The 23,833-nt window shown below is 46.6% G+C and overlaps 1 protein-coding gene across 1 annotated transcript; it reads right to left on the reverse strand.

Annotated features, from left to right (window-relative positions):
• Positions 1 to 35: 35 nt before the first annotated feature.
• On the reverse strand, positions 36 to 23,818 carry VPS51 (VPS51 subunit of GARP complex). Its single transcript, XM_082629027.1, has 10 exons — positions 23,519 to 23,818; positions 22,894 to 23,023; positions 3,926 to 4,072; positions 3,625 to 3,844; positions 2,810 to 3,527; positions 2,202 to 2,417; positions 1,784 to 2,002; positions 1,211 to 1,332; positions 1,032 to 1,119; positions 36 to 400 (listed from the first exon to the last, which is right to left on the reverse strand). Exons 1-10 carry the CDS (start codon positions 23,741 to 23,743, stop codon positions 140 to 142), a joined length of 2,346 nt encoding a protein of 781 aa, XP_082485153.1. The 5' UTR covers positions 23,744 to 23,818; the 3' UTR covers positions 36 to 139.
• Positions 23,819 to 23,833: the final 15 nt, after the last annotated feature.

Here is a 23,833-nt window from a genome sequence, read left to right on the forward strand (position 1 = left end):
CCCCGAAAGCCCCGCCCAGGCAGAGCGACAGGGAGCAGGAGACAACGCGTCTTTATTAGGCAGGCCCCGAGGGGAAGGGCCACCAGGGGGGGCCACCAGGTCGGGACACAAGGGGATGAGTGGACTGGGGTGACCGGGCCTAGCCACGCTCACAGATGACCTCGACGACACTGGGTTCCATGGGCACTGGGTCCGGGCAGCGCAGGGCAGCTGAGGCCACCACTTCGTCCAGCAGCAGGTGCACCAGCTCCTCATCGGCCACAAAGCGCCACAGGTAGAGCTGCAGAAAGTGGCAGTCCACCTGCACCTGCTGCAGCCCAAAGCGCCCAAAGGTGCGCAGTCGCACGCACTCCAGCAGTGTCTTCAGGCTGATTTTGATGATGCCGGTCAGCACTGACACCTGCAGGTAGGGACACAGGGGTGCAGGTCCACTACAGCAGGTGTTGGGGATGGGTACTAGATCCCCGAGGAAGGGCACCCACGTTCTGTGCAGGGGCCAAGGAGACAGCAAAATGCCAGTAGCTGTGATGGGGTGGAAAGTCCCAGGACCCAGGTAAGAGGGAGGGACCATACAAGGTTGGCCCCATCATCTGGAGGGGAGCAGACAGGGAGGGCCCAGCAAGCTGAGGCAGAGATGGGGGTCAGCACTGACATGGGGAGGGGAAAAGCTTACTAAGTTGGAGGGAGAGTATCAGGTCCCTGAGCACGGGCTGGGTTGGGGCAGGGCCCATGGTGTGGCTAGGAATCCCTGGGGAGGACCCAGGGCTATGGTGGGGATAAGGACAAGGGCCAAGAGGTATACTAGATTATCACCCAGACGCGGGCAGAGGGCACACCAAGATCAGGGCAGAGGGCTATGAGATGGTGATGGTGGGGCTCTAGATGACCACTCCCTCCTAGAAACATCCCTCAGAAACAGAGACTGGGGGGAGGGGGGTCAGAGTCCTAGGGCTCCCTGGTACAATGTGGGGCTGCTTCAGCCAACCTTCCCAAGGGGCCCTGGGAAGGCAGGGTCACTGTGGACTTCGGACCTTATTGAACTCCACAGGACTGAACACGTCAATACGCTCAGAGAACAGCTTCTGGATGTTGCTCAAGAGGTTGGTGTCCATTGGGGCACTGAATGGGAGGAGACAAGCAATCAGAGCCCACCCCTGCACCCCGGCCCTCCTTTTTCCATCCTCCCTGCGCCCACCCTGACCAGCCAGACCTGGGTGTGTAGCTGGGTGCATAACGGCCCTGCTGCCGAGAGCTGCTGTAAACGGAGAAGGTCCTCTTGCTAGAGTCGCTGCTCTGGGCCTTGCGAACACCCTCCTCATACAGGAGCCCCACCTGGTGGTGGAAGGAGGAACTGCAAGGAGGCCAGGGCACGGGGAACATCCAGCCCACCAGGTGCCCTGGGCAAGGGCCAAGGATGCCCTAAGTTACACACTCGCTTGTTATAAGAATCACAACCGTTATAAAAACCACAGGGTAGTTAGGGCCTGTACCTAGTTGGTACCCAGTCACTATTTACAGAACCAGTGGAGTGGGGCAAGTGTGGAACATAAGAGTTGGTACTGAGGCCAAATCTTCAGGGCCAACCCTGACCTGATCTCCTGGGTGACTCTGGACCTCAGCTTCCTCCTTCTAGGTGAAATGGGGGTGATGATGCCACCATGGCTGAGGAGGAAGGCCGTAGATGCAGGCACTGCCTGGCCCCTCCTGTCATGATCCTCAGAGGGCTGTTCCCCCAGCACCCCCAGCCCACATCAGAGTTCCCCTGGCCAGCCCAGGGCAGCACCTGCACGTCGATGGCTGTCGTGTCCTCCACCACCCGCTTCATGACAGCACGCACGTTCCGAGGCTCCAGGGTACTGAGCCAGTCCCGTGTCTCCACACTCTTGCGCAGCATCTGCGATATGACCAGGCCCTGCACCTTCACATAGTGTGTTAGCAGCCGCCGTGCCGTCTCCCTGGCCTCCGCACATAGTGTGCTCACGGGTGTCACTGGAGACTGGTCCTGAGCCAGGGATGCAGAGGACAGACAGGCAGTGGGTACTGGGGGCAGCTCTGGAGCCACTGCCCACCAGGAGCTGGGCACAGGCTGGGCAAGGGGCAGGCTGAGTTGGGCACAGGCAGCCCTGACCATGAGGGCATTGCCCAGCCTCCTGTGTTCCTAGCATCACCACCCCCCACCCTGCTCTGAGCTAGCTGTTCACCTGCACCAGAAACTGTTCGTCGGTGAGGGTGAGGATGTAGGAGATGGTGGCGGTCTCGTAGTCCAGGCAGAGGCGGGAAAGCAGCAGGAGCAGGGCAGGCGGCGTGGCACCCCCCTTCTCCCCGGGGCTATCACAGAAGTTCTGAGCTGTCTGGCACATGGAGCGGATGAAGCCCACGATGAGGCTCTCACGGACACCCTGGCTGCAGAACTCGCCCTGTGAGGAGGAGCGCCCCAGATACACAGCAGGTCCAACCTTCCAGGCAGAGGCTGCTAGTGACCTTCTACTGGGACTCGAAGTGCCCTGGCCTCTCTCCAAGGGACAGTTTCACCCCGCATTCCAGACCCCAGAGCAGCTCCCCTGCTGTGGGAAGGGAGTGCAGGGGGGCAAAGCCAGCACTGGGGACCCTGCTTGCAGATGCCCTCAGAGCCTGCACCACCCCTCCAGGCTGTGCTAGCCTTCCTCAAGGCAGCCTGAAACCACATCCAGACTGCCTGGGGCAAGGACTGTGTGCCCTGGTAGCTGCCAACCTGCATGCAAGATAAACGAAAGAATGCCCTGAAAAGGAAGAAAAAAAAAGAAAAAGGATGCCCAGGGGAAGATCGTACCCGGAAGTAGGGCTTGTTGGAGAAAGACACCTCCTTGGCAGTGAAGAGGTGCACAGAGGCCAGTGAGGCCTTAATGTGGCTCAGGGTGGAGCTGGCCACGTTGGCCAGCAGCTCGGCCAGGCCGGGGCCTTCCTTCCCAGCAACGCGAGGGGCGGCCAGCGCCTGCCGCACGTCCGTCAGGCAGCCCAGGAAAGCTGACTGCAGGCCCTGCAGGTGCTGGCCCAGGCGCTCGCGGGCCACTCGCTCCACGATCTCTGTGGCGGCCTCTGCCAGCCCAGCAGCGGCCAGCAGGGCCCCGGGCGCCCGCAGGCGCCGGTGGAAGCGGTCCAGTGCCCGCACGAGCAGGGAATTGTCACTGCCGCCCTGCTCCTGAGCCAGCCGCCGCTCCACCAGCGCAAAGTAGCGGCTGCCCAGCTCCCGCACAAAGGCTGCCAGCTTCTCGGCACCCGCCGGGCCCTGGGCCGCAAACAGCTCCTGGTAGGCCGCCGCCACCTGGCAGAGGCCCCCGACAAAGCCGCTGCCGCCACGGTCAGTGAATTCTAACACGTCGGGGGCCGGAGGGGAGGGGCCCAGCTCCGCCTCCAGGCTCCTCAGCTCCTCCTCCAGCCGCGCTCGGCCGTGAGCCAGGAACTCCTCGCACAGCTCCTCCGCAGGCTCGCCCAGGGCCAGCAGCAGCTCCACGCACTCAGCTTGCTCAGGGGCGCCAGAGCCACCCTCCCTGCAGGAAGGGAGAGGGAGGTGAAGGGCAAGAAGACAGAATTCGGGGCGGGGGCCCCGAGACCAGTGGGTGTGGCATGAGGGCCCAGAGCCCACACCTGAAGCGCTGCCGTAGCTGCTGGGCCAGGCGGGCCGTGATGACCTGGCAGTCGTCCTGGATGGCGCGGAATGAGGGCAGGTGCTGGTACTGCTGCAGCACGGCCCGCGCGCGGCCTTGGTAGCGCACCGCCTGCCCGTAGGCGCCCAGCTCCACGCACTTGGTGAGGCGCGAGGGCAGCTCGAAGAGGAACTGCAGCTTTCGTAGCAGCGCGTGGACCCCTGGGGGACAGGGGGAGGTGGTGTTAGCCCCAACGCCCTGGGGGTGGCCCACTGTAGCACCAGCTCTGGGGCGGGCCGCACCTGCCAGCTTGGTGATGCGCTCGTGGCGGTCCTGCAGCGTGGCGCTGATGCGCGCGCTGAAGTCCGAGATCACTGCCATGTTGGTGGCCAACCGGTCCATCTCATCCTCCATCTTCCGGAAATCGTTCTTCATCTTCCGGATGGTGTCTAGAAGGACAAGGGCGCAAGAGAGGGAAAGGCGGATGACTCGGGGCGCAGGCAGAACACTCAGCTTGAGAGGTAGTCCAAATGCCCTCACACACACTCGCCCCTTCCCAAACGCGCCTGAGCTCACTCCTCGAGGGTCACTTTGATGATTAGGTGCTTGAAAAGGACTGCAGTGGTGCTTGGTCACTATAAATGGGGGTGAGGTGTCATGTCAGTGCAGCAGACGTTTTCTGAGCACCCCGTGTGTGCCCGTAGCCCCGGTGCAGTGGGGAGATGCCCATGAAGCCGCAGTCATTGATCTCAGAAGATGCCCAGATCCAAAGGAGGGCACAGGGCACTTGGCAGGGACCTGTCTGCTCGTTCCCAAGGGCATCATCCATTCCCAGCACCCTGCCCGCCATGGGACAGACAGTAAATACTTGTTCAATCTTACCTCTTTCCCAGACCTCCCTAACCCTTTCACTCTGCCTTCTGGAACATGGTTGACCTTCCCTGAAGGGTTCTTTCCCTTTTGTCCTGACAGAAACTTGCCTAAGGAGGCTGTTCTTCCTTTCAACCCAGGTGCCTCAGGGCCTGGCCCCTTAACACTTCTAGATAGCTTCTACTCCTCCTCCCTTTGAGACCCCAGCTTCTTTGAAGACCATGACATCAAACTCCACCCCTTCTTGTTGCCATCCCTACTGTCCTCTTTGCCACGCCCCTCAGTTCCAGATCACGGCCACACCTCCTCGTGGACATCAACATACACAAGGATGAGCCTTTGGACATTCTTGACTCTCCGCGTGCTGACCTCCTCAACTCCATCCATTCTTGCATCTGCCTCATCTGTGCCACACTCTCCCTGCCCTTGCTAAGAACTGCATCCTCTAAAACCTTAGCTTCAAGCCTCACCACCTTCTGTAATTCTGATCATTCACCCTGTTGACCCCACTCTAACAATCCTTTGGCCTTTTCAGTAACTCCAGACCCAGTGACCCTATCACTTGGTCACTGTTTGTAATACCTCTCATGGCTGCACTTCCTTCCTCACACCTCTTAGAATCTGTGGTCCTCCACGAGCATCAGCACCCATTTGCAAGCCCCCTTGCATCTCTTGCCCCCTGGCCCCCATTATTTGTCGGCAGAACCCTACCACAGGTTAAGCCCAATTACCAACCCACTCCCTAAGAATGACAGCTGAAAATGAGCCACAAAATCATACCAACTGGCCTCCCTTTAAAGTTAGGACTTTAAGTCCCAAAGCAGCACTGCACACAGGTCAGCCATCCTTCCAAACCTTCTAGTGAGTCTGTGTTTCCATTTTCCAAAATAACATTTTGTCCTCAGTCCTCAAAACGCCAATACATGCCCCCAATTCTCAAATGGTGACCCTGATTCACACTTCACAGAGAAAATACAAGCAAACATCAACGCCTTCCAAACCTGCAGTGAATAGATCCCTGAGGGAGTCTCATCCTGTCCCACGGCTGTGATGACTTGGACGTTTCTGCCTCCAGTCCTGACCAAAGCCCTGCCTAACAACTTACTTTAATACCCTGATGTGGATGGCAAACAGGCACCTCAAACATGATATGTTGAAAACAGAATTTTTTTAAAATTTTATTCTATTTTTATACAGCAGGTTCTTATTAGTTATCTATTTTATACATATTAGTGTATACATGTCAATCCCAATCTCCCAGTTCATCCCACCACCACCCCTCCCCACCACTTTCCCCCCTTGGTGTCCATACGTAAAACAGAATTCTTGACTTTCCCCAAACCTGTTCCTCCACTAACCTTTTCCATTTTGGCTCCTGTTCATTTATTTCTTTACTTATTTTTTTTAATTAATTAATTTTATTTATTTATTTTTGGCTGCGTTGGGTCGTCGTTGCTGCGCATGGGCTTTTCTCTAGTTGCGGCGAGCGGGGGTCACTCTTGGTTGCGGTGCACAGGCCTCTCATTGCAGTGGCTTCTCTTGTTGTGGAGCACGGGCTCCAGGCATGTGGGCTTCAGTAGTTGTGGCACACGGCTCAGTAGTTGTGGCTCACAGGCTCTAGAGCTCAGGCTCAGTAGTTGTGGCTTGCGGGCTTAGTTGCTCCATGGCATGTGGGATCTTCCCGGACCAGGGCTCGAACCCATGTCCCCTGCATTGGCAGGTGGATTCTTAACCACTGTGCCACCAGGGAAGCCCTCCTGACCATTTCTTAAGAGTCATCTTTGATTCTTATCTCTCCCTTACCTTACATTCAGTTCATTGGCAAGTTGCATAAGGTTTACCTCCAACATTTTCTTTCCAAGCCACCATCATCTCTTGTCCAACTACTACTAACATTTCCCAACTAATTTCCTTAATTCCACTCTGGAACTCACCATCAATATGCATAAAGGAAAGCAATGAGGATGAAGCAGAAACATACCTATTGTAGGAGACTTTAATCCACTTCCATCAATCCGTGACAGACCAAAAGGACAAAAACCAAATGAAGCTACAGAAGTCCTAAATAATACCATTAATACGGAAGACCTATTTGATTTTTATTCTTTTCAAGATTCCATAAAATACACCAAAACCTTACCACATATTAGGTCATAAAGAAAATCTCAATAAATTTACAGAAGAAAAGAAACTAAATGGTACAGAAAGCATTCCCTGATCACAATGCAATGAAATTAGAGATTAATAACAAAACTAGAAAATAAAGAGATCCCGTTATTTAGAGAAAACCTCATTATTATCAACTACTGGATCAAAAAGGAAATCAAAACTGAAATTTCTGTATATGTAAAAAATAACAACAATGAAAACACTATAAGAACCTATAGGATATAGCTGAAGCAATGTTCAGAGGAAATCAGTCTTAAATTCTTACAGTACTAATTAGAATAAACATTCAACTCAAGAAGTTAGAAAAAGCACTACAAAAGAAACCAGAAAAAGAAAGCAGAAGAATAAGAAGCAGAAAGAAGGAATTAATAAAGCTAAAAGCAGAAATTAATTTATTTTTTTAAATGGGAGAACTAATAAATAGATCAAAGATCAGGGTCACTGAAAAAAAATGAAAAACAAAATATATAAAATGTGAGCTACCCTAATCTTTAAATGGGGAAAAAAACATACACAAAATAAGAAATAAGGGGAGAAACAATCACAAATACACAGATATTTTAAAAATCACAAGATACAACTTAGCTCAATTCCGTGTAAAGAAATTGAAAACCTAGATGAAATGGATAATTTGCCACAAAAAAACAGAATTTACCTAAATGGATTCCAGAAGAGCAAGAATACATGAACAGAGAGAATTGAGAATGTTGTCAAAGAAAGATTCTCCAGGACTTCCCTGGTGGCGCAGTGGTTAAGAATCTGCCTGCCAATGCAGGGGACACGGGTTCGAGCCCTGGTCCGGAAAGATCCCAGATGCCATGGAGCAACTAAGCCTGTGCACCACAACTACTGAGCCTGTGCTCTAGAGCCACGAGCCACAACTACTGAGGCCACATGCTGCAACTACTGAAGCCCACACACCTAGAGCCCATGCTCTGCAACAAGAGAAGCCACCGCAATAAGAAGCCCCCACACCACAACAGAGTAGCCCCTGCTCACCGCAACTAGAGAAAGCCCACATGCAGCAATGAAGACCCAATGCAGCCAAAAATTTAAAAATTAAAAAAAAAAAGAAAGAAAGATTCTCCTTTCCCCCCACACAAAGGTTCCAGAGGATGTCATGGGGGTGCTGCCATAGCTCTGAAGGACAGCTCATTCTAAAGCTCTGTGTAAGCAGTACTCAAGCAGAGAAAATTAGAAAAGCATTCACATTAACTCTGTGGAAGAAACATAACACTGATACAAAAATGTGACAAAAATAGCTCAAAAATGAAAGTGACACATTCATATCTTATGAATTGAGACGCATAGATACATTAATTAAATAAATTAAATAAATGGAGATACACATATAAATTAACAAACAGAATCCAGCAATGTATTAAAAGAATAATTGACAAATATGCCCAAATGGTTTTTATTTCAGGAATGCAAGGACAGCTCAATATGAGAGGATCTCGATAATAATTCACCATATTAAGAGATGAAAGAAAGACAATTCAACATCTATTCTTGATTTTTAAAAAAACTCTCAATAAAATATGAACAGCTGAATATTTCCCTAACCTCCAAACACCAGCATCGTGTTTAATGAGGCAATACTAGAAGCAATTCCCATCAAAATCAGAAACATGGCAAGGAGGATCATGATCACCACTGCTGTCTAACATTGTTCTGGGGTACTAGCCAACACAATTAGACTCAGGTAATACATTACAGAGATACAAAAATTGTAAAGGAGGTAAAATTATCACTATTTGCAGATGATATAATTGCATAAATTGAAAACTCTAAAAAAAAAATCACTGAAAATACTACTACAAACAATAAGAGAATTTAGTAAGGTGACTGAACATGAAATTAATATAAAAAATCTATAGAATTAAGCAACAACATTCACACATACTAATAAGATACAGTAGAAAATGACCCATTTTAAATAGTAATTTTAAAAGATCAAAATATCTAGAAATGTTCAACATTTACATAAAGAAACCTTTATAAGCTGAGGAACATACTAGAAGGCCTGAAGAAGTGTAAAGACATACCACATTCTTGGACAGGAAGCCCTAAAACCTAAGATGTTGATTCTCCCTAGAAATTTAACTTGATCCAGTAAAATTTTAAGAGACCCCTCTCCTTTTTTTAAAAAAAGTATAATTTGATGAACAGGTGGAAAAATAAGAAGGGGGAACTAAAATTTGGAAGTGAAAAAGAATAAGAAGGAACTAGCCTTACTAGAATTTAAAACGTGCAGTTTTATAGCTACAGTAACTTACAGTGTGTGGCACTGGTACATGGACAATTAGAGGTAAATTGAACAAAACAGAAGGTTTTTCAAAAATCTAGAAACATAAAGAAATTTACTATTATGATAAAGGTAACATTTTAAGTCAGTGGGGAAAAGATGAATTATTAAATAGTGTTGGGACAGCTGGAAAGCCATTTGAAATAAAAATATAGTTGGACTCAGACCTCACACCTTATATACACACACAGAGCAGAGGGATCAAAGTTTAAATGTGATTTTAAAATGTAATCACAAAAGTACATGAAGAAAGGGAGAATTTTAAAATAATATTAGGAATGGAAAAGGTCTTGCTTAGAAACACCTCAAACTCAGAAGCTATCAAAGAAGAGATTAATAAAATTGTTTGATCAACAAAAACCACCATGAGCTAAATCAAAACAAACTTTAAAAGAACTGCAAATCATACCATACAGGGCTACTTTTCCCTAATATGTGAAGAACTCTTACAAATCATTATGAAAAAGAACAACTCAGGAGTTCCTTGGAGGTCTAATGGTTAGGACTTGGCACTTTCACTGCTGGGGCCTGGGTTCAACCCCTGAGGGCTGGGGAACTAAGATCCCGCAAACTGCCCAGCACGGCCAAAAAAAAAAAAAAGAAGAAGAAAAGAACAACTCTATAGAAAAATAGGAAAAGGACATCACAGACAAGGATATCAAACAGCTCTTAAGCATACAAAGAATGTTCAACCTCACAAGAGAAATTAAATTAAAACTACACAGAGGTACTTACCTGGTGGCACAGTGGATAAGGCTCTGCGCTCCCAATGCAAGGGGTCCAGGTTCGATTCCTGATCAGGGAACTAGATCCCACATGCATGCCACAACTAAGAGTTCACATGCCACAACTAAGAAGCCCGCATGCCACAACTAAGGAGCTGATGAGCTGCAACTAAGGAGACTGCCTGCTGCAACTAAGGAGCCCACGTGCAGCAACTAAGACCTGGTGCAACCAAATAAATAAATAAATATGTAAAAAATAATCTTATTAAAAAAAACTACAGAGATACTACTTTCTAGATTGTCAAAGATTGAAAATTTTAGTAAGTTAGTGTTGGCCAGGGTGTGTGGAAAGAGCTGTTTTCCTATTTGCTGGTGGTTGTGCAAACAGGTCATTTTTTGTGGAAAAGAATATGGCAATATCTAACAGCAGTCACTTGTGAGCCTTCGCACACCCACACCTGGCCTGTGTGTGGCTCCTGGGCTGTGGGAATGTTCTCTGAGCAGGATTGGGGCAGCAACCCAACTTGGGCAAAGCGAGGAGAAAAACATCAATGACAATGACAATAAAAAGGAACAGACAGACACAAGTGTGCAGGGGAAAAATAGCTGGCAAAAATCAAACAAAAAATGCACAAGAAGAACTCACAGAGCTAACACCTACAGAACAATTAAGAGACTTTTTAAAAAATTACATGAAGAGGTAGACCAAGAATCACAAAATGAACTTCTCATGTTAGCAACACAGTCTATGGGACAAGACCATTCACCCTTCTTAGATTCCACAGAGACGAAGGTAACTAAAAAAATAAAGTCCCATAATATGAAACATCTGTACTACTCTTTGGGGCTACTGGTTGGAGTTACTTATATTTTTTTGGAAAATGGTGACTGTGTTGCCAATTCACAAACAATGAATTAATGGACATAGCACGGACAGTGTCGTGCAGTTAAAAACTGAATAAAAGGGACTTCCCTGGTGGCGCAGTGGTTAAGAATCTGCCTGCCAACGCAGGGGACACAGGTTCGATCCCTGGTCCGGGAAGATCCCACATGCCTTGGAGCAACTAAGCCCGTGCACCACAACTACTGAAGCCCGTGCGCCTACAGCCCGTGCTCCACAGCAAGAGAAGCCACTGCAATGAGAAGCCAGGACACCGCAACGAAGAGTAGCCCCCACTTGCGGCCAGCTAGAGAAAGCCCGGGCGCAGCAACGGAGACCCAATGCAGCCAAAAAAACAAAACAAAAAAAACAACTGAATAAAACCAAAGCAAAGGCAAAAGATGGAAGCTCAGGTACCAGAAGGCTCACGGGCTGACGATCATGAAGAGGCTTGGAAGTTCATGAGGCGTTTCGTCTTCCCCCAGTGAATTCTTGTTTTTGCTTACAAACCATTTAACCTATGACACAACCTTCTTCCAGGGCTGTCAAATGCTACCATCAGAGGAGCAGATTCGTTTTGGAGTGGGTGTTTGGGACCATGACATTTAGGTACTACATCAGAAAGGAAACTTGAATCTGACTTTCAAAGGGAAAAAAAAATCCAAAAACTAAGTTGTCATTAAAGCAGAATAAAAGAAAACCTAGTGGGCTTCCCTGGTGGCGCAGTGGTTGAGAGTCCGCCTGCTGATGCAGGGGACACGGGTTCGTGCCCCGGTCTGGGAAGATCCCACATGCCGCAGAGCGGCTGGGCCCGTGAGCCATGGCCGCTGAGCCTGCGCGTCCGGAGCCTGTGCTCCGCAACGGGAGGGACCATGGTGGTGAGACGCCCGCGTACCACAAAAAAAAAAAAAAGAAAAGAAAACCTAGTACTGGTGGCATTGCTGTTGAATGCACAGCCACAGAGTCATTTAAATGGAAATAAAAGTTGCACCACGGCAAAACAAAAAACATCCACACCACTGGGTAATAAAGACTACACTGTACATCCCTGAACTCTTTCAAGCTTGCTAAGATGAGTAGTTTGCAACTAGGGTAAACTCTCCTTGGGAGGAGAGTGGGTGGTAACTGGTAGGAGGCTGGAGGGGGCCTTGGTCATGCTGTTGATTGACCGGGGTGCTGACTGCACAGAAGTGTTCCATTTGTGAAATTCCAGGAGCTGGCCACCATGACCTGTGCACTTTTCTGTTAATCTTCAGTAAAGTTTACCACTAAAGATTGTTTTGTCTTTACCTGGGGAAAGGAATGGGAAGAGGCTTTTCACTATACAACCTTTGGGACGTTTCCAATTTTGGAACAGATAAATGCATTATTACATAAACAAACGCAGTGTCTAGGCCAAAGGTTGGCAAACTATATACCCTGCGGGTCAAACCTGGCTTGATAGCTGTTTGGCTTTTTGATTTTCAACTGGGCTATAATTGACATAGCATAAAATTCAGTGGTTCTTAGTATATTTATTATATTCACAAGATTGCACAACCAACATTACGATCCAATTCTATATTTCATCACCCCAAAAAGAAACCTTGTATCCCTTAGCAGTCACTCCCTATTTCACTCTCACCTCCGTCCCTGGCAACCATTCATCTATTTTCTGTCTCCATGGATTTGCCTATTCTGTACATTTAAAATAAATGGAATTAGGGACTTCCCTGGTGGTCCAGTGGTAAAGGATCTGCCTTACAATGCAGGGGAGGTGGGTTCAATCCCTGGTCAGGGAACTAAGATCCCACATGCCGTGGGGCAACTAAACCCACGTGCCACAAACTACAGAGCCCACATGCTCTGGAACCCGTGCACCACAACTACAGAGCCCACGCGCCCTGGAGCCTGTGCACCACAACTAGAGAAAACTCGCACGCCACAACTAGAGAGAAGCCCACGCACCATAAGGAAGAGCCCACACGCCATAACGAAAAATCGTGCACGCCTCAACAAAAATCCAGCGTGCCACAACTAAGACCCGATGAAGTAAAAAATAAATAAATAATAATACCAAAAAAATAAAATAAATGGAATTACACACAGTATGTGGCCTTTTGTGTCTGGCTTCTTTCACTTAGCATGTTTTCAAGGCTCATCAAAGTTGCAGCATGTATCAGTACATCATGCTTTTTTATGGCAGAATAATATTTCATTGTATGGATAGACCACAGCTGTTTTCCATTCATCAATTGGTGGCCACTTGGACTGCTTTCACTTTTTGGCAGTCATGAATAATGCTGCTATGAACAATTGTGTATGTGTTTTTGTAAACATATGCTTTCAATTCTCTTTGGTATATTCCTAGGAGTGCAACTGCTGGGCCTCATAACTCCATGCTTAGCCTTCTGAAGAATGGCCAAACTGTTTTCGGGTACACCATTTTGCATTCCCACCAGAAATGTAGAGGGTTCCAAATCCTCCACATCTTCACCAACATTTGTTTTATTCCGTTTTCTGGAAAACCTAGTGGGTGTGCAGTGGTATCTCATTGTGGTTTTGATTTGCATTTCCCTAATAACTAATGATGTTGAGCACCTCTACATGTGCTCGTTGGTCATTTGTATATCTTCTTTGGAGAAATGTCTATTCAAATCTTTTGCCCATTTAAAAAAATTATTTATTTTACTTATTTATTTTCGGCTGCATTGAGTCTTCATTGCTGCGTGCGGGCTTTCTCTAGTTGCGGTGAGCAGGGACTACCCTTCGTTGTGGTGCATAGGCTTCTCATTGCAGTGGCTTCTCTTGTTGCAAAGCACAGGCTCTAGGCGCGTGGGCTTCAGTAGTCGTAGCATGTGGGCTCAGTAGTTGTGGCTCGTGGGCTCTAGAGTGCAGGCTCAGGAGCTGTGGGGCACGGGCTTAGTTGCTCCGCAGCACGTGGGATCTCCCCGGACCAGGGCTCGAACCCATGTCCTCTGCACTGGCAGGCAGACTCTTAACAACTGCGCCACCAGGGAAGCCCCTGCCCATTTTTAAACAGGGTTGTCTTTTTAGTGCTGACTTAATCAAAGTTCTTTACATATTCTGGACATTAGACCCTTATTAGCTATATGATTTGCAAATATTTTCTCCCATTCTGTGAGCTGTCCTTTCACTTTCTCTATAGTGTCCTTTGAAGCACAAGATTTTAATTTTGATTAAGTTCAATTTATCCAATTTTTTTCCTTTGATTACTTGTGCTTTTGGTGTCTATAAAGTAAAAACCCACTCCTGTGTGTCTCTACTCTCAACACTACTTCACATCTGACACGAGATGTGTGGCTTTTCCACTCATCAAGCAATTCTGTGACATCAGCTGGGCATCCTATGATTTAACTTAATTCTGACACCATCTACAGGGAGTTGGTGTCAGATCTCATAGGTTAAGGACTCAGTCCCACAAAACTATCTTCCCTCACTTTAGATTTCAATCACAAGTCCAGGTTGTCAGCTATGATTCTGACTGATTGGCTCTAAATTGGGAGGTTCCCATGACCCCCTCCTCAGGTTCAATTAATTTGTTAGAGCAGCTCAGCAAACTCAGGAAAACAGTTTACTTACTAGATTACTGTTTTATTACAAAAGGAAACAACTCAGGAACAGCTAGATGGGAGAGATGTATAGGGCAAGGTATGTGGGAAGGAGTATAGAGGTTCCACGTCCTCTCTGGACATGCTACTTTCCCAACACCTCCACATGGTTCACCAACCCATCCTTTTGGGTGTTTATGGAGACTTCACTACATAGACATAACTGATTAAACCATGAGCCACTGGTGACTGAATTCAATCCCCAGCCCCTCTCCCCTTCCTGGAGGTCTGGGGGGTGGGGCTGAAAGTTCCAACCCTCTAATCACATGGTTGGTTCTGCTGGCAACGTGCCCCCATCCATGGGTTATCTAGGAGTTTTCCAAAGATCACCTCATTAATATAAACTCAGGTGTGGTTGAACAGGGCTTGTTATATAAATACCCAAAGACATCCATATCACTTTATTTCACTAGAGCTATTTCAGGAACTGGGAACAAAACTCAATATTGTTAACAAGGCTCTTATATAGGAAATTACAAGGGGTTAGGAGCTATGCCAGGGATGGTAGACAAAGACCAAATGTATATTTCTTATTATAAATCACAAATCACAGTGTCATATCTAACAAACTCTTGTCTAATCCAAGGACATGAAGATTTGCACCCATGTTTTCTTCTAAGAGTGTTTAGTTTTAGCTGTTATATTTAGGTCTATGATCCATTTTGAGTCAATTTTTGTAGAGCGTGTGAGGTAGGGATCCAATTTCAATCTTTTGATATGGCTATCCAGGTATCCCAACCATGTGTTGAAAAACCTATTCTCCCTGTTGAATAACTGTGGCATCCTTATAAAAAAATTAACTGACCACAGATGTACAGGTTTATTTCTGGACTCAATTCTATTCAATTTACAGAAGCCTACAGGTTGTTATGTGGGGCCAGATATTGGTGAGAAAACAGCAGCCTTCACGAGGGCTCACGCCAGTAAGAACTGCCACTGCCAGTGTCCTTGTCCCTGCAGTGAGCCAAAGCCGGCCCCCACCTTAGCAGGAGACCCTCCAATACTAGCAGGTGTCAAAGCATTGTTACCTGCCCTGGCCATATTCCAATTCCTGATCCACAAGTCTCTCTTCTGCAACAGAAAGGTTTTATACCATAAAGTCATCGACTGCCACCTCTTCACTCCCAGCCACAACTAATGGGACTAGAGGGCAAAATCTGACCTATCATCTAGCCACCTCACTGTCACTTGACATTAAAGAAATAAAGACACAGACACAGGAGAAGGCCATGTGGAGACAGAGGCAGAGATTAGAGTGGTGCAACTGCAAGAAATCTTTTAAGTCAACCAGAACCTGGAAGAGGCATGAAAGATTCTCCCCTAGAGCCTTTGAAGGGAGTGCAGCCCTGCTGACAACTTGATTTTGAACTTCTGGCCTCCAGAACTATGAGACCATAATTTCTGTTATTTTTTTAAATTTCTGTTATTTTAAGCCACCAAAATTGTGACAGTTTGTTATAGCAACCATAGGACACTCACACAAATACTAAGGATTTTTTTCCCCTGTAGGAAGTGAGTGGCAGGGGTTTTCATTAAATATGCTTTGAATATATAAACCTTGCCTCTATTTTCTTAAATATAATATTGTGGATGTAATTTAGACTGTATTCTTAACTCTGGATAAACTTTATAAACTTTTTGCAAAGATAATGATTTGCCCGTGACTGTAGATGTTGATAGAGCTCTTGGTTCCTATACCAAGTGGTCCCAGGTTACTAGATTTTCTTGAATTATTATTTCTCCTTTATGGCAGTATTTTTTTAGTCTATTTGTCTACTCTCTGATTGTTATGATTTTATTTTTCACTTGTTAAACCACAGTCTAACATAAACCTTATTCCTTTAGGGGTTTATTTATTATGCATAATGTTTGTCTTTTATAGAAATGCAGGTCTTTCAAAAGTTACTACAGGTACTAGAACAAAAAATCTGATGTTTAAAAGTGATGTTTGGACTTGTTTTGAGTTTGAAACAAGGCATCGAACATTATGTCTTATCTATAATATTTTGACCAAGTTATTTAGCATCCCATTACCTCAGTTTCCCTATCTGTAAAATGGAGATATAGTTAACTACTTCATAGATGTGTAAGAATTAAATTAATTAATATATGTAAGCAGTTCGATCAGTGTAGTTTTATATTAAACACTCAATAAATATTGCCTAGTATTAACCAGTTAAACTTGCTATTATATATAACTATTAATAAATTAGTTTTACTTGTAAAGATCTGCTAATAATGAACTCTCTCAGTTTTTACTTATCTGCAAATGTCTTAATTTCTTTTTTTAAAATATTTATTTATTGTTAGTTAGTTAGTTGCACCGAGTCTTAGTTGCAGCATGTGGGCTCCTTAGTTGCGGCAGGTGGGCTCCTTAGTTGTGGCTCCAGGGCTCCTTTAGTTGCCACTCACCAGCTCCTTTGTTGAGGCATGTGGGCTCCTTAGTTGTGGCATGCAAACTCTTAGTTACGGCATGCATGTGGGATCTAGTTCCCTGACCGGGGATCGAACCCGGGCCCCCTGCATTGGGAGCTTAGAGTCTTATCCACTGTGCCACCAAGGAAGTCCCTCTCTTTCTTTTTTACAGGATATTTTTACTGGGTATAGAATTCTTGGTTGACATTTTTTTCATTCAGCACTTTGAAATGTGAATCCACTGCCTTCTGACCTCCACGGTTTCTGACAGGAAATCAGCTGTTAATCTTACTGAGTATCACTTGTATGTGATGAGTCACTTTTCTCTTGATGCTTTCAAGTTTCTCTTTTTTTTTTTAACAGTTTCAATGTGATATGCCTAGGTGTGAATATCCCTGCATTTATCCCACTTGGAGTTTGTTGTGCTTCTTGGATGTGTAGATTAATGTTTTTCAGTAAATTTGGGTAGGTTTGGGCCATTATTTCTTCATATATTCCTTCTGCTACTTTCTCTCTCCTCTCACTCTTCCCATTATGCATATGTGGGTACACTTGGGTCCCACATGTCTCTAAGGCTCTGTTCAATTTTCTTCATCCTTTTTTCTTTCTATTCCTCACACTGAATAATTTCAACTGACCTATCCTGAAGTTTGCTGATTCTTTCTCTGCTTGTTCAAATCTGTTAGAGACCCTCTAGTGAATTTTTCATTTTCATTGTGGTACTTCATCATTTCTAGTTGGTTCTTTTGTTAAATAATTTCTTCTCTTTGATATTCTGTATTTGGTGAAACATTCTTATGCCTTCCTTTAGTTCTTTAGATACAGGTTCCTGCAGGTCTTTGAACATATTTAAAATAGTGGATTTAAATCTTTATGTAGTAAATTCAATGTCTGGGCTTCTTCAGGGACAGTTTCTACTGCTTTTTCTTGTGTATGGGTCAGATTTTCTACTTTATTTGCATGTCTCATAAATTTTTATTGAAAAAACAGACATGTCAGATAATATTGATATAACATGGCAACTCTAGAAATCAGATCCTCTCTCCTCCCCAGGGTTTCTTATTGCTGCTTGTTGCTATTGTTTGTCTAATTATTTTTCAGAGTTACTAAACCTGTACTAATTAGTTTCTGAACCAACTCTGCAAAGTTTGTATTCTTTGTTGTGTATAGCCACTGAAACCTTTACTTGGTTAGCTTAGTGATTAGCTAATGACTGGACAAGGATCTCCTTAAATATCTAGTACTAATAAATCTCCTAGTATGTACTGAGGGGCTGTGTGTGTGTGCGTGTGTGTGTGTGTGTGTGTGTGTTGGGGCATACCTTAAACACTCAGCCAGGAGGTTTACAACTCTCCCTTAACCTTCACTTCCTGCTTGCACTGAGCCTGAAGGAAGCCAGAAGTGAGAGCTTAGGACGTTCTCAGGTCTTTCTTTCTTTCTTTTCTTTTTTTTTAAAATACATTTTATTTATTTATTTATTTTTGGCTGTGTTGGGTCTTCATTGCTGTGCACAGGCTTTCTCTAGTTGCAGCGAGCAGGAGCTACTCTTTGTTGTGGTGCGCGGGCTTCTCATTGCGGTGGCTTCTTTGTTGCTGAGCACAGGCTCCAGGGTGCGTGGACACAGTAGCTGTGGCTTGCAGGCTCTAGAGCGCAGGCTCAGTAGCTGGGGCGCAGGGGCTTAGCTGCTCTGCGGCATGTGGGATCTTCCCAGACCAGGGCTCGAACCCGTGTCCCCTGCACTGGCAGGTGGATTTTTTTTTAATTTATTTATTTTATTTTATTTTGGGCTGCGTTGGGTCTTCCTTGCTGTATGCGGGCTTTTCTCTGGTTGTGGCGAGGGGGGGGCTACTCTTCTTTGTGGTGCACAGGCTTCTCATTGTGGTGGCTTTTCTTGTTGGGAGAACAGGCTCTAGGCATGTGGGCTTCAGTAGTGGTGGCACACGGGCTCAGTAATTGTGGCTTGTGGGCTCTAGAGCGCAGGCTCAGTAGTTGTGGCGCACGGGCTTAGTTGCTCTGCGGCATGTGGGATCTTCCTGGGTCAGGGCTCGAACCTGTGTCTCCTGCATTGGCAGGCGGATTCTTAACCACTGCGTCACCAAGGAAGTCTCTCAGGTCTTTCTTAAGTATATGTACTACCCTACACATTTGTGGCCTTCAAGATTCCTAATAATGTGTCAGAGCTTGTCAAAGCCCCTAGGGACATCTCATTCCTCAGCTTTTCCTTTTAAGCTTTTGGGTTAGTACTATTGTTTGCCCAAGTGTTACCTATCACTTCAGACAGACACACCATTTGCTTGTAATTGTTTTTGACAAACAACTCTGGTGAGAGACTTTTTTTCTTTTTTTTTGCGGTACGCGGGCCTCTCACTGTTGTGGCCTCTCCTGTTGCGGAGCACAGGCTCTGAACGCGCAGGCTCAGTGGCCATGGGTCACAGGCCTAGCCACTCTGTGGCATGTGGGATCTTCCTGGACCGGGGCACAAACCTGTGTCCCCTGCATCGGCAGGCGGACTCTCAACCACTGCACCTCCAGGGAAGCCCTGGTGAGAGACTTTTAGCACTGGGTGATCTCCAGGTCAAGACAAACCTATGGGGTGGACTGTTTTAGGAAACCACCAGACAGGTTAAATAATGACAATTCTTTGGGCATGAGGCTTTGAAAGAACTCCAGCTTTGTTCTGCTCCCTCTAGTATTAGGAGTATGGGCTATTTTTCAGGCTACTGCTAAGGTGGAGAGGAAATGCTGAGGCTAGGACAAGGTAAAATACCATAGGATTCATTATTTTTACCATGATTCAGCTCTTTTTCTTGAATAAATGCTCCTCTGATTGCTGCACACCTTTGGTTACTTTCCAGAGTTCGAAGAAAGCTTATTCTAACCATTTTCGCCAGTTTTAGGGTTGCTTTTATGGAGGGGATATTTTCAAATGCACTTACTCCACTATTTTTGCTGATGTCACTCTGGATGCCAGGGCTGTTTTTGTAAATGAGTTTTGCTGGAATACAGCCATGCTCATTCATTTATACTGTCTGTAGTTGCTTTCATGATAATGGCAGAGATAAGTAGTTGTGACAGAAACCAGATGGCCCACAAAGCCTAAAATATTTACTTTTTGGTCCTTTCAGAAAAACCTAAAAAAAAAAAAAAAGAAAAGAAAAGAAAAGAAAAACCTCACTACCCCTGTTGTATATCCTCTGCAGTCAGACCCCGCTCCCTTCACCCCCACACTCTTGCTCTCCCTGCTCTGGTCATAGAGTTTCCAGGGCCTTTGCACAGTTGTTTCCTCAGCCTGGGCCACTCTGCCCCCAAATCCTCCCATCGTCAACTTTTCATCATTCACCTTAACTGTGACCTCTTTAGAAAAGCCTTTCTCTGCCACTCTCTCTATATCAGTCCCAACCACCCACTCTCTAACATATTATCCTGTTTCATTTTCTACAGAGCTCTTGTTGAAGTGAACTGATCTTATTTTCTTTCTTCATTATCTATCTCTTTCTCTAGAATGTATGTTCTGTGACAGCTGAGAAACTGTCTTATTTACTGCTATATCCCTGGTGCCTAGAATAGTACTTGGCACACAGACAAATATTTGACAAGCGATTGAATAAATGAATCAGTTGAATTAACATATATTCATACTGACACCACTCTCCCTCTATGATCACTCCTGTCTCCATCACAGGCTCACCCTCCTCCTGCCCATGGCCATCAAACGGAGGCATTCCTCCAAGCTCTGTCCTGGGCTCTCTCCTTTTCTCAGGCTCTACCCCATTCTTGAGCAACCCTGCCCACACTTCCCTTTAAACTCTCCTCCTCTTCACAGCTGCCTCCAAGGCAGCTTATTCCTCTAGCTCAGATCTCTCTTCTGAGCTCCAGAGCCACATATGCATCTGCCTTCTTGTTAGCTCCTTATGCACAGCTTCAAAACTTCAAAACCTAGCTCCCTTAGCCTCAAAGTTCTTTCAAAGAGTTATGAGTTCTCACCACTAGGTAAAGGTTCCCCACTTCTAGCTTGAGTCAGAAGGCCACTCCTTAGAGATACTCTGAGGAAACAAGAGATGGATTGGACTAGACCCCCTCAAGCTTCCTTCCATACTGAGATGCTGTGATTATCTGACATGGATCTCTAGAGTTCTTATGATTAAGACCAAAATCCTTCTTATTTTGTCTACAAAGGCCTTCATGATCTGGCCCCACAGGCTCATCCAGGTTTATTTCATGCCTTGCTCCCCTTAAAAAAACATAACAAAACAAAACCTAGCTCATTATGTTCCTTTTCCTACACCTGATCTTCTTGCAGTTTCTTGGGCACCACATCCACCATCCAGTGTTCAAGTTGAAACTTGGGTCATTCTGTACACCCAAAGCTCCTCAACACCATGTCCTGTCAATGTTGCCCACTAACACTTCTCAATTTACTCATCACTGTCCATCTGTCCATTATCATCCTGGTGTTAGCTCTAAGAATCTCTGGTCTGGACTACTAAAATGGCCTCACTGGGGCTTCCCTGGTGGCGCAGTGGTGGAGGGTCCACCTGCCGATGCAGGAGACACGGGTTCGTGCCCCGGTCTGGGAAGATCCCACATGCCGCGGAGCGGCTGGGCCCGTGAGCCATGGCCGCTGAGCCTGCGCGTCTGGAGCCTGCGCGTCTGGAGCCTGTGCTCCACAATGGGAGAGGCCACAACAGTGAGAGGCCCGCGTACCACAAAAAAAAAAAAAAAAAAAGGCCTCACTCCAGCCACCTCTCCAATCTATTCCTTTCAATGTAGCTAGGGACAAGAGGGATCTTTTCAAAACACAAATCACATCACTCATTTGTCTAAACACTTTGATTAGCTAAGTACTCTTTAGATAAATGGAAAATTCCTTAATGTGTTCTGAAAGGTCTCTAGTTAAACTCTACCACACCTATCCACCTGACTGGCTCTGCCCACAGTCTGCTTTCCCTCCTGCTACAGTAGATGAGCTCTTGACCTTCTGTTAAGGCCAGCCTCTCCAGTGTGCACTGCTCAATCCCCTCCCTCTTTCCTGAGGACTTTGCTTCTGCAGTTTTTCCCTCTCTTGCACCACTGATGAGCACTCCATGAGCTAATGTATTGGTCAAGCTTATCAATTCCATTTCTTGGAATGTCTTCTTCATTTATCTTCTAAGACACCCATGGTCTGGGTTGTTCTCAAACTTTCCCAAATGTTTGTTTCTTTGAGAAAGAAGATTTGTGAGATTTTCCTTCTTTTCATGACTTCTGAATGTTAGGATGCACCAGGCTTCAGTCCTCAGACCTCTTCTCTCTGTACACTCCCCCCAGGAGATCTCATCTTGTTCCATGTACCTCAAGTTCCAGCCTTCTCTGAATTCCAGATCCCTCAACTAACAAATTTTTAAGAATCTTGAGCCATTCTACTTTTCCACGGTTACCACCCTGGTCCATACAACCAGCATCTTGCCTGGACAGTTATAATAGCCTCCTAATGGGTGTCTCTGCCATCCTTGCCTTCCCTATAGTCCACTCTCAACAAGTGGACAGAGGGGTCCTTTTAAAACAACAGTCAGGTCACCCCATTCTTCTGTTCATTTCATCTCACTCAGAGGACAGACGTTCCCATAGACTGCAGGTAGACCTGCAGGATCTGCCTCTAGGACTAAGTACACGTGGGTCCCAAAAATCTGAACAGTGCATTTCACCAACTCAGGACAGAAGCTAGTGTGGATGATACTGAACATTGTCTAGTACCATCTTGAATAGAGAATAAAGGGGACAGAAGGGAAAAAAAAAACCTTTATATGATGTTTGTCCCTTAATGTCATACATTTTCTATCTTTGCTTCATTTAAAAAGAGAGAAAGGGAAAAGGGGAAAGGGGAAGGAAGGAAGGAAAGAAGGAGAGACAGAAAGGAAGAAAAGAAAGAAAAAAAAAGAGAGTGAAAGAGGGATAAGCCCATTCTCGAGAAAGACCTGAACCAGAGAAGAAAGCTACCACCGATGAGAGAAACTAACCATTACTGAGGCGTCCTTAGTGTCAGATTCTAAGTGCTTCAGGTAAATTCATTTCTTTTTAAAATTTCATTTTGTCCTTTTCTCCCCTTTGGTCCTCAAAACAACCCTCTGAGAACAGTTATCACCTCAATAGTCATCAAACCACAAAAGCTCTGAGAGAGAAAGATGAGAGTGGATTAGTGTCAGGGCAGGACTAGAATTTGGGTCTGCTCTGTCTAAATCCTCTGCTGGCTTCCCCAACACAGGAGAAACTGGGGGATGTGGGACTGTGAGGAGTGTGCCCCAGTAGGAATCACCTGTGGCTGAGATGAACTTGTTGTAGTTCTCATAGACCAGGGTCTGCATGTCGCTGTCTAGAGCCCGGATCTGCCGCACCATGTCCGTCTCACTGTCCATCAGCTGGGCCAGTGGGCACTCTCTTCGCAGCTGGAGGAAATTAGGTGGTTAGTATCCAGGACAGGGGGCACTCATGTCCTCCAGCCTTGTCCCTAACTGGTAGGCTTTTGGTGCAAGAAAACCCTGATCCCACCCCTGTCAGGAATCTCAGACAAGGAACCTATAAGTGGCATAGATCAGGAGTTACCAGGTCAGACCCTATTTGGGGTTTGTCGGCATTTGAAATACTCAGATGCAACCAAGGCCCAGTCCTATGCCTGTCAGCGCCTGGGCCACGCCCCCCTATATCGGGTCTATCAGAACATCAGCCCAGGAGACCTCAGACTTCGCACCATCTTAGTTAGGCCAGTCCAAGTCTGCCCACGACCCCTTATCTTCCAGCTCTGGCCCTATTGCCCGGCCCAGGGTCAGCCTGCTTTTATGAACACCTCTTCCCTAGCCCCACCCTCCCCCCCCGCAACAAAGTCGCAGGCGTGATGTGGGGTGCAATATATCGGGGGCCTGTTCCCCTCCCGATACACACACCTTGTCCAGATACACTTCCGGGTCGAAGTGCGCCCCATTGAGATCTGTAGGGTCCAAGGGGTCCGGCCCCGCAGGGCGCCCCGCCGCTTCCACCTCCGAGAGGCCGTAGTAAAGCTTCAGCATCCCGTGCGCCTTCCGCCGACGCTCCGGAGCCTCCGCCTCGGGCCCCTCTGGGGAGTCCCCAGGTCCAGAGCCCAGGCCCCGTCCTGCGGCTGCCGCCGCCATGGCTCCAAGCGCAGCCCACAGGCGTGAGGCTGGGCAGGGGATAGGGAGGAGGTACTTCCGGGAGCCATAAAGTTGTTGTTGAAACAAGGC

Source organism: Mesoplodon mirus, assembly GCF_964341445.2.
Source record: "Mesoplodon mirus genome assembly, chromosome: 7".
Taxonomy (NCBI): domain Eukaryota; kingdom Metazoa; phylum Chordata; class Mammalia; order Artiodactyla; family Ziphiidae; genus Mesoplodon; species Mesoplodon mirus.

Coding starts and splice junctions, on each gene's coding strand:
- VPS51 (XM_082629027.1), bottom strand. CDS start 23,743: ATGGCGGCGGCAGCCGCAGGACGGGGCCTGGGCTCTGGACCTGGGGAC. Junction 2,418..2,809: donor CCAACAAGCCCTACTTCCGG/GTACGATCTTCC, acceptor TCCTCCTCACAG/GGCGAGTTCTGCAGCCAGGG. Junction 2,003..2,201: donor ACGAACAGTTTCTGGTGCAG/GTGAACAGCTAG, acceptor TCCCTGGCTCAG/GACCAGTCTCCAGTGACACC.